Below are 14509 nucleotides of genomic sequence, written 5' to 3' on the forward strand. Positions count from 1 at the left end.
CGAATATGTGTTGCACTGTATGTGATATATTTATTTGGTGATACTGAACTATTTATCTACATTTATTTATGATAATGTTGCTATTTTCTTATAGAAATGTATTTTCATGTAGATACCACTACATTAGTGTTGACGTGCAATACACTATTTTTTTTTTAAGCAGCCTACATCAGGTCACATGAGACTTTATAACTGTATTTATTTCATACAAGTCTAGCAGCGTAAGGTTGACTCATACAAAAAATTGTGCCAGAGATGTAATCCTGATCAAAACATGACCATCATTACTAAACTATGTTTTATATGTTTACTCAATTTAGTCCTATGGACAAACTGCACATTGCTGAATGTATTTCACTATAGTTCATATTAAACATGGACATAAATGTTGAGATTTTTGACCACTGAGTCCATATTGGTGTGAAAAGTAGTGCATGACTAAAAAAGAAAAAATAAGTGATTGCGACAAATGGAATACATGAACAGCTTGAATGTAGGGGAAAGTTCCCTGCGTTACGCAGCCTATACCGGGAAATTGGATGTACATCACTTCCTGTTTATTCACCATGCATGCGGTTTAGAAAAAAAAAACACCGGAAAAAAGCAGAAGACACGCATTTTTTTAAAAGCAAATGCTGAACGTGACTTAAAAAAAACCCATAATGAGTGTAATTTGATCTGCACTGTTTCTGCCTTCCCAAATCAATACATGCATATTGACAAAGTTCTTTCCTGTGTGTTTCTGATCTTAATATGTACACGTGTGTGTGTGTGTGTGTGTTTGGACTGGGTTTTAGGGTTGAGGTTTTAATAAGATTTAGATTGGTTAGGGTACGGGTTGGGGTTAGACATTCATTTGTAAAGGTAAGGTGAATAGTAAAGGCCTTGGAAATGCAGTTTGTCAAGGAGTGTCCTCAGCTATAACTGTGTGTTTTTCTGTTTTGTTTTTTTGTCCTCCATAATGGACAGTTGCTTGAGAATCTACACATCAGTGGCGTGATGTGTATTTAGATCCTTTATGAATATTCAATATCCAATTTCAATATGTTCATAATTGAAATGTATAATGACAAAGTGACAGGGGTCACTGTGATCAACCTGCGGAGAGTCATGACTCAAATCTGCAGTAGCCCTTGGCTTCATGAGAGTGTTAGCTCATTGCTTAGCTGTGCAACCTGCAACACCATGTTTTTTTTTCTTTCTCACTGCTCTCATAGTGTTTTCAGACACAACAGGAAGTTGTTTTCAACAAATAAGTTGAACATATCCACCGCAAACTACCTGAATCCACGAATGGTGCTGATGTGTCAAGAAACAAGACTGATCTAGTACACATGGAGATGAACAATCTACCATTTAAAATACTGGAAATGCATATGGAAAAATGCATTCTGCAAGGACATAACCGCTGGCACTGTTCTTTGCCGTCTTTGTTCAGACATTGCTACACATCCTGGCTTGTTATTGTATTGATGAGACAAACAAAACAGGGGCTCAACACCTCCATAGTTCTCCCAGAGGTCACAAACTCCTCGGGGAACCTTTTAATGTCTCAAATAAAAGTACTCACTATGCATAAAAGAGCATTTGTGATTACAATGATATTTATCAGTATCAGTAAATGGCATCTCATTCGATGCGGTGGTTTAGCCTTGAAGACTGCATCATGTTTCATGAGGTGAACATGTGAATGAAAAATCTCCTAAAGTAGAAATACACATGTACTAATGTGCTGCACTTGAGCAAATACTGCAGGGAGTGAACCGCAACAACACCTGAAACCATGCAAGGTGTTCTTTTGTGAGCAAAGAGTACCATCTTGTTTGTGTTTGTCTCCCTTGGATGCGCTGATGTTATCAGCAAGGAAATGGCCCACATGAGGTCAGTCTTTCCACTTACAGCGCTCTCAGTGGTGATATCTGTTCCCGACCCATCTATGCAGTTTCCTGCCGTTCCTTTTATTATTGCTAAGCGTTTATTGCGCTTTGCTTTTATGTGTTTCTGTTAATACCGCTAATTCCCTGGAAGAATCCCCAACCTTCACTTGAGGACTCCAAACATCCATATCTCTCTTCTTCTGTTTTTCACCAGACACTGCTGCAGTGTCTGGTGAAACTTTCCCCTGAACACTATGAGAAGAGCTGAGTCATCTAAACCAACCTCAGCACCTCTGAGCTCTCTAGGCCCCCCCCCCCCAATCCTCTCCTCGGTGCATCCTTATGCTACCACATCCTCTAAACACACACACACACACACACACACACACGCACTACTTGCAGTTGTTTGTGTATGTTATGCATCTATAGATCTGTGATAGTGTGGGTTGCATATCTGTGGTTTGTCTCAGTGTGCTTTAGGTATCCAAGCAGGTTCCAAACAGGCTTTCATTTGTTCGCAAAGTGTAGTTTGCGAGCAAGAAAGAAATCTGTGGGACATTTATATCACTGATTTTCTTATAAAAACAATTGATCTACTCATCTGTTGGAGAAATTATCTAATATTGACCCGATGACACTGGTGTTTGATAAGAAACAGCAATTTATTCACATGAAAAACATATAACAAATGATCAAGTAGGATAATCTGAATATCAGATACTTTTTATGATATCACAACTGTGTGTTGCTCTTTCATAGGTGATTCCAATACATTCATATGTATTCTATATATTAGGTGTATAAAATTCATGACAGCATATCGAATCTTATCACAAGGCAGGAGAGTCGTACTTTCATATGTTTCTAAGGCATTATCATGAAGGCCCCCATGAAGTTGTCTGCAGGTCCCGGACGTATCTTCTGTATATTCTCCAGTGTGACAAAAATTTTATCTCCACTCTGCAGGTGGAAAATCCCGGCCAGGAAACTGTTCCACAGATCTTCCCCAGCTGAAGCCTTTGCACTTGGTGGTTTTGGTGTGCGGCAGCGGAAACTAGAGGAAACACGCCAGAGATGTCTCAAGAGAAACTCACTTCACTATGAGTAAGACAGCGCTGGTGTCAGCTTGCCTTCTAATACAGAGATGTGAAAATACAAACAGGTTGCTGAGCGAAAGGGCAAGGGAGTGAGGTACGGAACAGGGACCAACCTTTTTGATCTCATGAGTTCTATTGGTTGGCCGTAGGCCGTGGTGTTTTTCATGACCTTGTGCAGGATAAGTGAACACTCCACTGCAGCATTCAACTGCACTTTGGAGTAAAGGTAGTAGAAACCTTCCTTCTCCACCAACAGTTGACCTTTGTCGTAGCTCATATTGTGGGTGATGGCGTCGCCACTTTTATCGATCCACTGCACCACATTGTTCACCCCAACAGGACTATTGGAGCCTGAGATAGATATAAAGATATCAATGAGTCATTTCAACAAAGAAAAAGGAAAATAGGAAATGAAATTCAAGCATTTAAAGGGGCAGTGAGCGATTTTTAAAGAAAGCTTCTTTCTCTCTTTGTTGTTGTTCATGTTTCCAATGCACTGGTTGGGGGTTCGAACCCACAGCGTCGGGTATGGGAGACTGATGCAGTAAGTTGCTGCATGTCTCTTAAGGGGAGTGATGTTTACAAACTGCACACAAAGTGTTGTGAGGTGCGGTCCGCACCATTTTTTGTTTGGTTATCAATTTACAGAGCCAGGACACACAGAACCGACAGCTCGGGAAATATTTGCAGATTCTTACAAAAAGTGTATTGGATTATAATCGCTTACTCCCCCTTCAAGTCATATACAATATTTAGATGTGAGTGTGGAGAGGGCTCTAACCCATCAGATGAGCAAAGGGCCTGTGCTGGATCTGTTCCGGGTTTTGTCGCCCTACGGGAAAAAAAAGCAGGGTCAGATGAATCAGTCATGCAACCAATAGATTAACTAATAAATCCATCAATGTAGAAACCTCACATCTGTTATTCACGTGTGAGGTTTTCCATGTTAGAGCTCAGAGGTTCTGGAAAAAATCTCAGTCACAAAGTTTTCACCTAATGTGTTGAAATAATCGTAGATGTTGAAAGTTGATTAGGTTGAAAGATGAATCAATCTATCAGATACCCGTGGCTTTTCTTCCAGGAGTCGCAACCTACTGTATGTACAACATAAGCAACATAAATAATGATAACAGAGAGTAATCACTACCTTTAGATCCCACCTGACTCATGGTGCCACCCTGAAACAGAAGAAAAAGACTGAAAAATGCAACACACGTGAGGCAGCACCCAGAGATACACATCCTGTACAGTAAACTCTTGTCTACCTGCAGGGCAGATGTTCTTGGATCGGACTGGTTAAGGTAAAAAGGATGAGACCCCCCAAGGGAAAAGGCCTGCAGTGAGAGAAGGGGGGAAAAAAGAGAGAGAGTGAGAAGTGGGCACGCAAAAAAATCTGTGCATGTTTGCAAACAAGATGTCAAAAGTGCATCAAGAGCATGTAAGAACAGGAAGTGTCCTGCCACATGGAGCCTAACAGAAATGTATAGGTAGAGCTGTGCAAATGTCATTCACAAAGTCACGATATGTTTTATTTGCTACGTACATGTTTGTTAATACCTTCAATGTTTGATTTAATTCTGGTTTCATTATTAATGCAAATGACAGCAACACAATAATTGTAACTTCATGGTACATGCCAGTTTTCTCTCCTGCAGTGGCCTGTTATTCATGCAACTGAGAAATACAGCAGCTGTTAAAGGGATTAGAGTCATTTTTGTTTTACATTAGGACTTTACGGCACAAAAGAGGCAAGTGTTAATAAACAGCATCATGAAACTGTCTCAGAAACGTGAAGTTCTATTGTGGTTTTGAGCTCAGGCCGAATAGAAAAAGGGGAAGTAGAACCAGAGACAGACACATTTGATCAACCTGTAACTTAAAGAGCAGCAGATGACCCATGTATTATTGAGAGTAGCTATCCATATGAGAGTGTGGTTATGACGTAGAGGGAAAGGGAAATTCTAGAAAAAAGGAATTTCCAAGCGCTCTCTCTCTCGTCACTCAGATGAACAGACGCACAATCACATGGAGACAACGGCCTCACCTCGGTTTTCTTGTACAGAGTGTAGATAAAATAACCCTGTACGACAAGTCCCAACGTGGTCAGTCCCACCAGCAGGAGAAGAAGCTTTTGGCCTAATCTCGCCCGCAACGTTTCCTTGGGCATGGAGACGTAGTTTGAGCGAGTGTCCACCACAAACACCTGGGGGCAGGTAGCCACATTGCCCTCCGCCATCCCACCGGATCACACTCCACCTGGGACACTGGGGCTTAACGTCCAAGGGCGTGATGCAGCGAGGCTAGGGATTCTGAAAGAGACAGGGTTAGGGTAAAGTTGAGCAAAGGAACCGGGAACAGAAAGGTAGAGGGACAGAAGGAAAGGCAGTGGAGAGACCAGGGAAACAAAGACACAACTGTCATAAATAGACTGAGAGTGAAAGACATGAGAAATGGCCACAGGAGTTTTTCCATCTGTGCTTACAGTAGATACCTGCAATGCAACCTGCTGCTGGGAAACAAAGTGATTTCTACATACTGTAACTTCTGCACGCACACACACGAAAAGACAGCTGCAGGTCCTGTGAATCCAAAAGAAAGACCTTACTCCCACATTTTGTTTCAGGGCAGTTTAAGGGAAAATACCTGGGATTAAATGTGCACCCGACGTTCCTCCACAGCTCAGTCAATCATCCAGCAGCAGGGGGTCGTTTTCACACACTCCCGTGAAGCTCCTCGAGGATATACCAGTCAAAATGTTCTTAAACAAAGAAATAAAAATTCCTGAAATTAAAAAAAACAGTATTAATATACTCTAGATTTTTCACAGTACATTTAGCTTCTCTAGCTGCCTCACATTTTAAATAAACAAATTCCTTGTCTGCCCCATATAGAGATTCCAGTCCTCCCTCACCTCTTGTGTTCGCTCGCCTGCTGTCAGCTATCACGAATATTGCTTTTCAAGCAAGCTCGTGTGTAAGCAGGAAATGAAGATGACATGGGGAAGAGGCAGTGAGAGAGTGAGTAGTGTGCATGTGAGTGAGTGAGTGTGTGTGTGTGTGTGGGGGCGTGCGTGGGACACTCCCCAAAACTACTGAATATAGTTATCATCCTTCAGCTGACACTTCCTTTTCTCTCCAATTTCTCACTCCTTGTGTTTCGCATTCTGTTCCACACTTTCGGTCTGTTTTTTTTCAGTTTAGCAGCTTTTTCTGGTCTGTTTCTGAGAGACAGACAGAAGCCAAGTTGTGCATTTGCCACTTTTTCACCTTTTGTTCTTTTTCAGGGTGACGTTAAACTCTTTGTCTTTGTGACAGTAGAGGTGGTTGCAAAAGAAGCAGAGTTTGGGGTCGAGGCATTTTGTTCATTTGGCTGCTTGCCACTGCTGTCACCACAGCATTGTGCCATTCATCTGCACCATGTTTTTTTTTTTTTTTGATTTCTTGAATATTACCACAATTAGCACAATGTTCAATAACTCCGGGAGGGTTTTAACATTCTTGTGTTTTCAAACCTGATTAAAAACTGAGCCAAGCTTCAGCACAACACCAAATTTCACTCACTCAGGCACTGATCTAATTGTAATAGTGCAGCAAAGAGTAGTAGCGCAGGCTGAGTCGAATTCTTTGATCTGGCTGCCGCCCAGGCCTCAATTACACGCAGTCATCTGGAGAGATGTCCAGGCTTTGCTTTGTGAGTAAAAATAAACGACAACACGATCCGCCATTCATGCTCAAACACACCAATGCATGCCTTGAATTAGATCCAAGTATATGTACACAGACACAGATGGAAATGTCCCCCTGATTCTCCACCGGCTGACAATAATGCCAGCAACAGCTCATGTTAACCTCATTGACACTGATTTCTGTGGAGAAGAATGCAAATTCATTACAGGCTCTGCTCGGCCCCAGAGAGCTGTACAATATTAAAGACCAGAAGAATACAGCTTCACATGAGCTGTCAATCTTAACATCTTCTATTCTATATCAAGGGTTGTCAGTGTTTTACTTGCGATTAGTTTTTTTTCGTGTTGTTGAAGTGACTCTGAGCCTAAATACAGACTCACCAGCAGGAGGCATCAGTGTAATGGTGAAGATACTGTAAGTTCAACCCTCTGTCAGTTTTAATACTGAAATTAAAAACAGGCAGAAATGACATCGATGATGACATCGCAGATGTTACAGTAAATGACCCAATGTGGGCCACTGACTGAAGAAACACTGCATCAATTTAAATGAATTAATCATAGAAGTTTAAGTTTCTGATTTGTGAAGATTTGCTCATTTTCTTTTTTTCCAACTGATAGTAAAAAAATTAATAAATCCCCTTCTCACCCCCTCCCACGGGGGATGGTGTGTGTTCCTCAAGCTCGAGTCCTCTACCAGAGGCCTGGGAGTTTGAGGGTTCTGCGCAGTATCTGCTCTGTTCCCAGGACTGCGCTCTCCTGGACAGAGGTGGAGGTGTTTGCCGCGGGCCGCCACAAAAGCTAGGACCGCCACTGTTTACAATGTATTTTATCACTGACAGCACCGATGATGAATATACATAATAGTATATGTATATTATGTACATGGAAATCTATTAAACAGTCAGAGTATTTATGAGGTTTTTGGTGGAATCTTTAAGATGGACCCCAATGTGGACATGATGCTAGCCTTGATGTGGTCCAAGCAGGAGAGGATTCTACACCCTAATATGCCTGAAAGCACGGATTAAATACAACCAGACTTTCCTTTAAATGTATATATTAATGTATATATCTACTTGCATTTGGTGAGTGCTAATTCTGACTCTCTGACACTGTCCTGAGTATTGTCACTGATCATCGGGACATAACCTTTTAGTGGGCTCCAGCAGGAACCTCAAAGTTTAACCTATGGTTATAACCTGTTGACTACTTGTCGTTTTCACTTATCTTTTTTAGCAGATGCTGATGTTGACCGAGTGACATCTTCCTCCACATACCTGTTGAGAAGAACCTTGCCCAACGTGGGGACCCACTACCCTGAGAGTAAGAGTCTCATGCTCTACTGATTGAGCGACCAGGGCCACGGTGTACTAAAAAATGTAGGTGGGCGGGTATACTGGAGCAAAACTCCTTCCCCCTCAATTTTCATACCAGAGCAGCGTCTGTCGGGCAGTTGATTACTGAATGCTGCTGGTTACTGGTTTTTAGAGTAGTTAAAAGACTAGACCAATATTCCAAGATAGACACTCACCCAAGACAGTGTCTCCAAAGAACTGGAGGAAAGAATTGCTTCCATGAAGATTATAGTCTCACACCCGTCACTCCTCAGATGAAAAGCACAGTGCCTAATATGGTGCTCAGACTCCAGACCCTGAGATCAAGAGTCTCATGCTCTACCAACTGAGCTAGCTGGGCCACTGTGTGCTCAAAAGGTATTATATTTGCCAATATAAGGGTTTCCGGTGATGCATTGAGCAACTTCTTGCTTTTATTTATACTTTGAGGAACTCCGTAGTTATCTAATTCCAGCCAAGCAACCTGCAGTGATTGAAGAAGACCAATGTGGCGCTAAGGATTGGACACAGTGAAGGGGGCTGCGGAGTGTGAGGCTGAATATGGCAACACCGTTTTTCTTCTAGGTTCCCTCCCCTGTTTACTGTCACTGCTTTGTTGCTACACTTGGAGTATTTTTGTCATCTTCCTTGCTCTCTGTTTTAAGGAACTATGTTTTTTTGCCTGCTTACTTGTGCTTTCGACATCCAAATTTAATATCCACTTTAAGTCTTTGTGGACAACCAAGCTGTACATAAATATAGATAATTTAGGCTTATTATAGAGATTCTTCAATGAAGAGTCTTCTTCATCTCGTTTTTTTATCCCAGATTTTTGGTTTCCTTTTCATATATTCCTTATATATGCTTCTCTACAGGTATGTGAATATTAAATGTTTCACTCTTCTTCTCTGAGATTTAAATGTGACTAAACTACAAATAAAGAGAAGATTGTTATTCTTATCTTTTTTTTTGTCCACAGAAGGAAGACTCGTCCCCATAATGTGACAGGAAGATCCAGGTCCGCACAACATGAGTTACACACAGACAAACACACACACACACACACACACACACACACACACACACACACACACACACACACACACACACACACACACACAGAATTTCAATCTTTTCCCATCATCTTTGTGGCTATTTAATAGCATCGCATAATTTTAATAGCATAACATTACTAAATAAAACCAAACTTACCAGAAAAATCAACAACTGAACATACATCAGTGTGATAAAATGACAGAAACCATCTTTGGGAAAAATGTATCTAGCGTGTATTTTGACTTTTTTGTTTGGTCCATGTCCCATCTGCATCTTTATGCTATATGCTTTATACTACATCCAGCCAAGATGAAAAAATCAAGATGATTTGGCTTCACTTTTTGATGCCATGTCGTGCATCTTTATATTCTTTATTTACAGTACAAAGGCTGTGGGTTGTATTGTGGTAATTTTTTGATCGCGTTTTATAATATATGTTGCCAAATTAACTTTCTGTTAGTTATTCAACTGATCCGTTTTGCTACAAAGTATTGGTAGATTTGTGGGTGCTTGGGGAAATAATCAAACTTCCATTTCAATTAATCAATCAAACAATTGTTGTGTGTACAGCCCATATTCAAAGATCAGCCTGATAAGGCATAACAATTTTTACACAATACGTCCTTAACCCTCATCTACAATGAGGAAAAACCACCATGCATAAACCTCTGGGAGAGCCACAAGTGTGGGGATCCCATTTCCAGGATGGACAGCATGTAACAGAGCACATCAACAAAATAACACTATTGACAACACTTTTCACTGTAAACATGTGGTCGTACAGTAGCTATAGTACGCATATGGTGGCGCTGGGTGAAGACCTCAGCTCTACAGTGATTGGAGGAGGATTGCTACTCTTCCCTCTCTGATTGGCCCACAGCGCAGCCCTCGTCCGCGGGCCTCCGTCCAATCGCGGCGTCGCGAAGTTGTGCTCTGCGGAAGAGGGATGCCGAGGAGATGGCTGAACTTCGGTAACGCGGCGTGTGGAGATATCTTCACCATGGACTTTCGCCGCGGGAGAGAGGGCCGCGGGCGGCGGCGGCTGCTGCTCGTCCTCGCCGTAGTGTTCGGGTGGTGCCTGGGGTCCGTGCGCTGCTTCGGACAGAGTCAGGACAGCGAGTTCACGTTCCTGCTGCCGGCCGGAAGATCGGAGTGTTTCTTTCAAACAGCGGTGAAAAACGCCACCATGGAGGTCGAATATCAGGTAACCGAGCGCGTGTGCGCGCGCGTGCTTGTGTGTTAGTGTGTATGTGCGCGCGTGTGCGTGCGTGTGTGTGGCAGGATACAGGGGGACGCTGCGAGGCGCCGACCGCAGCTAGCCGTCCCCCCTGCAGCTAGCTGCTGCCGACGCGCTCACCTGCAAATTTGTGATTAGCCACAGCTGTCCTGCAGCTGAGAGCTGGTGACAGCTCGTGTACGGCCCGTCGACTCCGCACCGTGGGGGTCACCGTGACGTGACGTGTGTGAGGCCGATCACCACCGAACCATTAGGTTTACACAGAGGCTGAAGCACCGGGGCCGAGAACATATCTTATAATGTTAAGTTCCAAACTTTGTTCAATCCGCAGCAATGACATGAAAGTGTTCCTCCAAGGAGGCGAGGAAGGGATCAGCAATAATACAATAAAAAAAATGATGATACCGGATGTGAGACATTGCACCTCACACTGCCCACAGACTCACTGTGTAAACGGCCTGCAGGCAATGCTGCATGTCTTCGAACACATCCGGGTCGTCTCTGGTCGTCCAGCTGTAGTTAGAGACCAGAGGTGAGATCCTGGTCTGCCCTGGACAGTGTTTGACGAACAGAGGTAAATATCTGTAGTCTTGAATTCATTCCATCCCCTAGTAAAAAACCTTTAAGATCAAGAGCAGGGTGTTAAAGTCAGCGACTGATGTTGACTTACAGGATCCCACCCTCATTAGAATGAAAAAACAAAGTGCAAATATTTACATTAGAGATGGCAGAACCACATGAATCTGCATTAAAATAACATTTATGGTAGATTCATTATGTCAGCTCTCTTCTTGTCAAAACTGTGCAACACCATGAACAGCGGCTGAATCGTGAGACCTTATATACACACAGTCGTGTGTCTTTCCAAACTATCACCAATACCAATCAGTTCAGTCCTCCACTTGGGACACCACAGCAAGAGGTCTGAATACTGTTGTGAATTAGAGATTTCATATTTTTTCGATTTTTAATACATTAACAAAAGTTTCTAAAAGCAAATTTATACAAAATTTGTCAGGAGGGTTACTAAATTTAGATGTATCTGTAAAATTGGCAGTTTTATCCACCAAATGTACAAGCCAGTAGCGTGTACAAAAACTGAAGCCACTTATTTACACAGGAACATATCTTATAATGTTAAGTTCTACTAGTCCACTGTGTGTTTGTTTAGTGGGAGGGTCAAAAAGAAAACACTCTGCTCTCTCTCGCAACACATTTTTAATCCTTCTTGAAACAGTCAATGGCCTTGACCATTAGGCCTCTGCAGTGCACCAGCTATCACTCAGGCCCCACCCCCCTCCTCCTCCAAATATGGTTGCTTCTGCTTTCAAAAAACCAAGATGGCGCTAGCCAAAATGCGAAAACTAGAGGCTTCAAAACAGCGGCTCACAAACCAATGGGTGACGTCATGGTGGGTTGCCACTCAGTGAAGACACAAACCGCATGACTGCAGTGTGCCTGGTACGATCGTTGTTGCATGTCTCCTGTGTCTGGACACACATGTCTTTTTGTATCTCAACTGTCACTATCTAATAAAATAAAAAAGGAGAAACTTAGATTTACATTGTGAGCCTGCTGCTCAGTTTGTGTATGTATTTGTGTTTACATCCAGGTGATAGCAGGTGCTGGTATGGACGTTGATTTCACCATCCTCTCTCCACAAGGCGTCCTGCTCATCGTCGAGACGCGCCGCTCTGACGGAGTCCACGTGTGAGTGCAGCCTCAAACCGGATCATAGTAAATATTTTGTCTGTGCTGGATCTGCCTTTTTTGATCAGGTTATTTTCTGTTTTTTTCCCCAGGGTGGAGCCTACAGAGGGGGGGGACTATCAAATATGCTTCGACAACAGCTTCAGCCGCTTCTCGGAGAAGATGGTGTTCTTTGAGATCATCATCGAGGGTCAGGGAGGGGATGTGGTTGGAGATGATGAGTCGGCAGGTTTAGAGGAGCCTGATGGCAGCCTGCTGGAGTACAAGCTGGAAGATATCCGGGTGAGATTCATGTTTGTGGTTTAGAAGTTTCTTCAAAATAGAAAATCACTGATCAGCTGACCTGTTCACAAAACCCTTGTTGGTGGGAAAGATATGCTCTAACTGTATCTTAACAACACCAAGGCTACAAGAAGCGATAACTGTTACAGGGTTGTTGTGTCGGTATTACAGAGTAGTATATTACAGAGACGACGTGTCTCTATTTTTCTTACCATCAACAAATCCCACAAAAAGACCAAAACCAACAATTAACTAATCCCAATAACACATATTGTGTGTGTGTGGCTACACTTATATCGTATTCCTCTGTGCCACAGACTATATTCAGTTTATATGTAGTTCATTTGAATTTAAATGATCCTGTAGCTGTAAATACTCACACAATGTGTGTGTATGAAAATAGTCCCCCGTAAACACACTACTAACTCCTATTTGAGTCATGTTTATCATGTTTTTTAAATTAAAAAGATAATAATACACAACCGTATCATTTATCTCTGACCCATTTTTCTTTTGTGTTCAGGAGGGACAAACTTGCAGGGGAAGTGGGAAATATTGACAGACCAGCTCATGCACTGTTGGTTTTAGTCTTCTTTTGGGATTTACTGACATTATGGAAAATAACGTCAACATTCAGCATTTGCTGTTAGCAAAAAATTATTACATTGGCTGCTCTGCAGATCAGACTAAACCATACCACAGTAATGTTTTCATGAACCAGTTTCATGCTCTAACAGCTGAGAGGGTTTATATCTGTAGGATTCTCTTGTATGGAACAAGATGTAGCAGTCAGCTATTAGCATGTTAACAATTGAAAACTCTTGTGTTTGTTGTTACCGTCATTACCGTCTTGTCCATCAAGTCATCTTGTTTCCGGTCTCTTACTCCCACTTGGATCTCACCAATATCCCCAGGAGTCCATGGACTCCCTGCACAGACACTTGGAGCGCAGCCGGCAGATGCAGACGGTGTTACGGGCCTTTGAGGCACGGGACAGAAACCTGCTGGAAGATAACCTCTGGAGGGTCTCATTCTGGTCCTGCGCCAGCATGCTGGTGATGCTGTGTGTGGCCTTCACTCAGGTAAATGGAGCCCCTGTTTAAGTTTGGGGTAATTTCATTTTGTAAGGGTTAACAAACAGATCAAATACCCAACATCATGCACTCTGTCTCCTTGCTCATTCCCAGGTCTACACCTTCCGTAAACTGTTTGATGATAAACGGAGGGTCTGCACATAGAAAACGCTTTGTGCTGCACTTCAAAACCGGCTGGGAAGGAGAACAAGATGTTCCTCTGGCTACCCGTTCAGAGTGTGCGCCATTACCTTTCATTTGGTCGACATGAAAACCAGCATTGAACTTCAACTCTTTTTTCTAAAAAATTGTTTTCAATCAGTTTGTGAGGGGAAAAAAATTGCTGTAGATCATTAAGAGTAAGAGGAGAAAGAGGTGTTGAAGTTGGTCATTTAATTTAATTTAGTGCCTTTAATGTCAAATTTTGCCACAATCCAATGAAAATTATTTTTTGGGGTGGATTTTTTGCAAATGGTAAAATCAACCGTATCAAAGGTTTAAGATAAATTCTATCCAGAGAACTCTGTTTGCTAGTTTACAATGGATGACAATTTGCAATAGTGTTGTTGGCGTATTAGTTATTCCTGACGGTGTAAGATCCTGCCATTTTATCAGTGATTTTTTCAATTGGTCCAAATGTGTCCTTGGATACAGCCCAGTTAGATTGTTTTTTTGTTTTTTTTGCAATGTTACTGATTTTATTTTTATGCTCCAGTCCAAGGTCACGTGGGCAAATAAGAATGTAGGAAACGGGGACAATTTCCTGAGTGACTTCAAATGACGTGCGTGTCTGTCCTCTTGCAGACACACAGTGTGTCAGTTCAGATATGCATCAAAACAATTCAGTGCAAACATCGAATGTTAGTTGTGTTTCTGGCAGTGAAAAGGTGCTTTTATTCTGATATGTTTACTGTGTCAACAAAGTGACATTTTTTTGTACTGAGACGGCCATAGAGTGATTTGTTTTCTTTTTACCATGAGCAGACTGTCATTACATATTCTATAAGATAATTAAGGTAATCAGGTTTTCATGGGTGTCATTGATATAAATAAATGCATTTTTTACACAGTAAATACTTGATTTGACGCAAGTTGTCTTTTTCAGAAGAACGAAACATTAAGTATCTTTGTGATTTGTGATGTTAAGACTGCCAT

General features: G+C 42.1%; 3 protein-coding genes across 7 annotated transcripts in view; 2 read left to right on the forward strand and 1 right to left on the reverse strand.

Annotated features, from left to right (window-relative positions):
- LOC118313037 overlaps positions 1-727 on the forward strand; it is a 2743-nt gene extending 2016 nt beyond the window's left edge. Inside the window, exon 3 of the mRNA XM_035638239.2 lies at positions 1-727. This exon is cut by the window's left edge and continues 650 nt beyond it. The gene's annotated coding sequence lies outside the window, so the exon portion shown is untranslated.
- Positions 728-2520: 1793 nt separating this feature from the next.
- Positions 2521-8345, reverse strand: LOC118311915 (tumor necrosis factor ligand superfamily member 14). Of its 5 annotated transcripts, none has more exons than XM_035636063.2 (8): positions 8194-8345; positions 5618-5755; positions 5019-5283; positions 4240-4308; positions 4122-4152; positions 3756-3806; positions 3088-3325; positions 2521-2931 (listed from the first exon to the last, which is right to left on the reverse strand). In XM_035636063.2, exons 3-8 carry the CDS (start codon positions 5208-5210, stop codon positions 2742-2744), a joined length of 771 nt encoding a protein of 256 aa, XP_035491956.1. In that variant the 5' UTR covers positions 5211-5283; positions 5618-5755; positions 8194-8345; the 3' UTR covers positions 2521-2741. The 5 variants fall into 5 exon arrangements, with proteins under 5 accessions (XP_035491956.1, XP_035491959.1, XP_035491955.1 ...); XM_035636066.2 differs by having other exon boundaries at positions 5618-5732; positions 8194-8342; XM_035636062.2 differs by lacking the exon at positions 8194-8345 and adding an exon at positions 5886-6037.
- Positions 8346-9960: 1615 nt separating this feature from the next.
- Positions 9961-14428, forward strand: tmed1b (transmembrane p24 trafficking protein 1b). Its single transcript, XM_035636067.2, has 5 exons — positions 9961-10256; positions 11902-11999; positions 12092-12281; positions 13196-13363; positions 13469-14428. The coding sequence occupies exons 1-5, from the start codon at positions 9999-10001 to the stop codon at positions 13517-13519; spliced, it is 765 nt and encodes a 254-aa protein (XP_035491960.1). The 5' UTR covers positions 9961-9998; the 3' UTR covers positions 13520-14428.
- The last annotated feature ends 81 nt before the right edge of the window (positions 14429-14509 follow it).

This window comes from Scophthalmus maximus, chromosome 8 (assembly GCF_022379125.1).
Source record: "Scophthalmus maximus strain ysfricsl-2021 chromosome 8, ASM2237912v1, whole genome shotgun sequence".
Taxonomy (NCBI): domain Eukaryota; kingdom Metazoa; phylum Chordata; class Actinopteri; order Pleuronectiformes; family Scophthalmidae; genus Scophthalmus; species Scophthalmus maximus.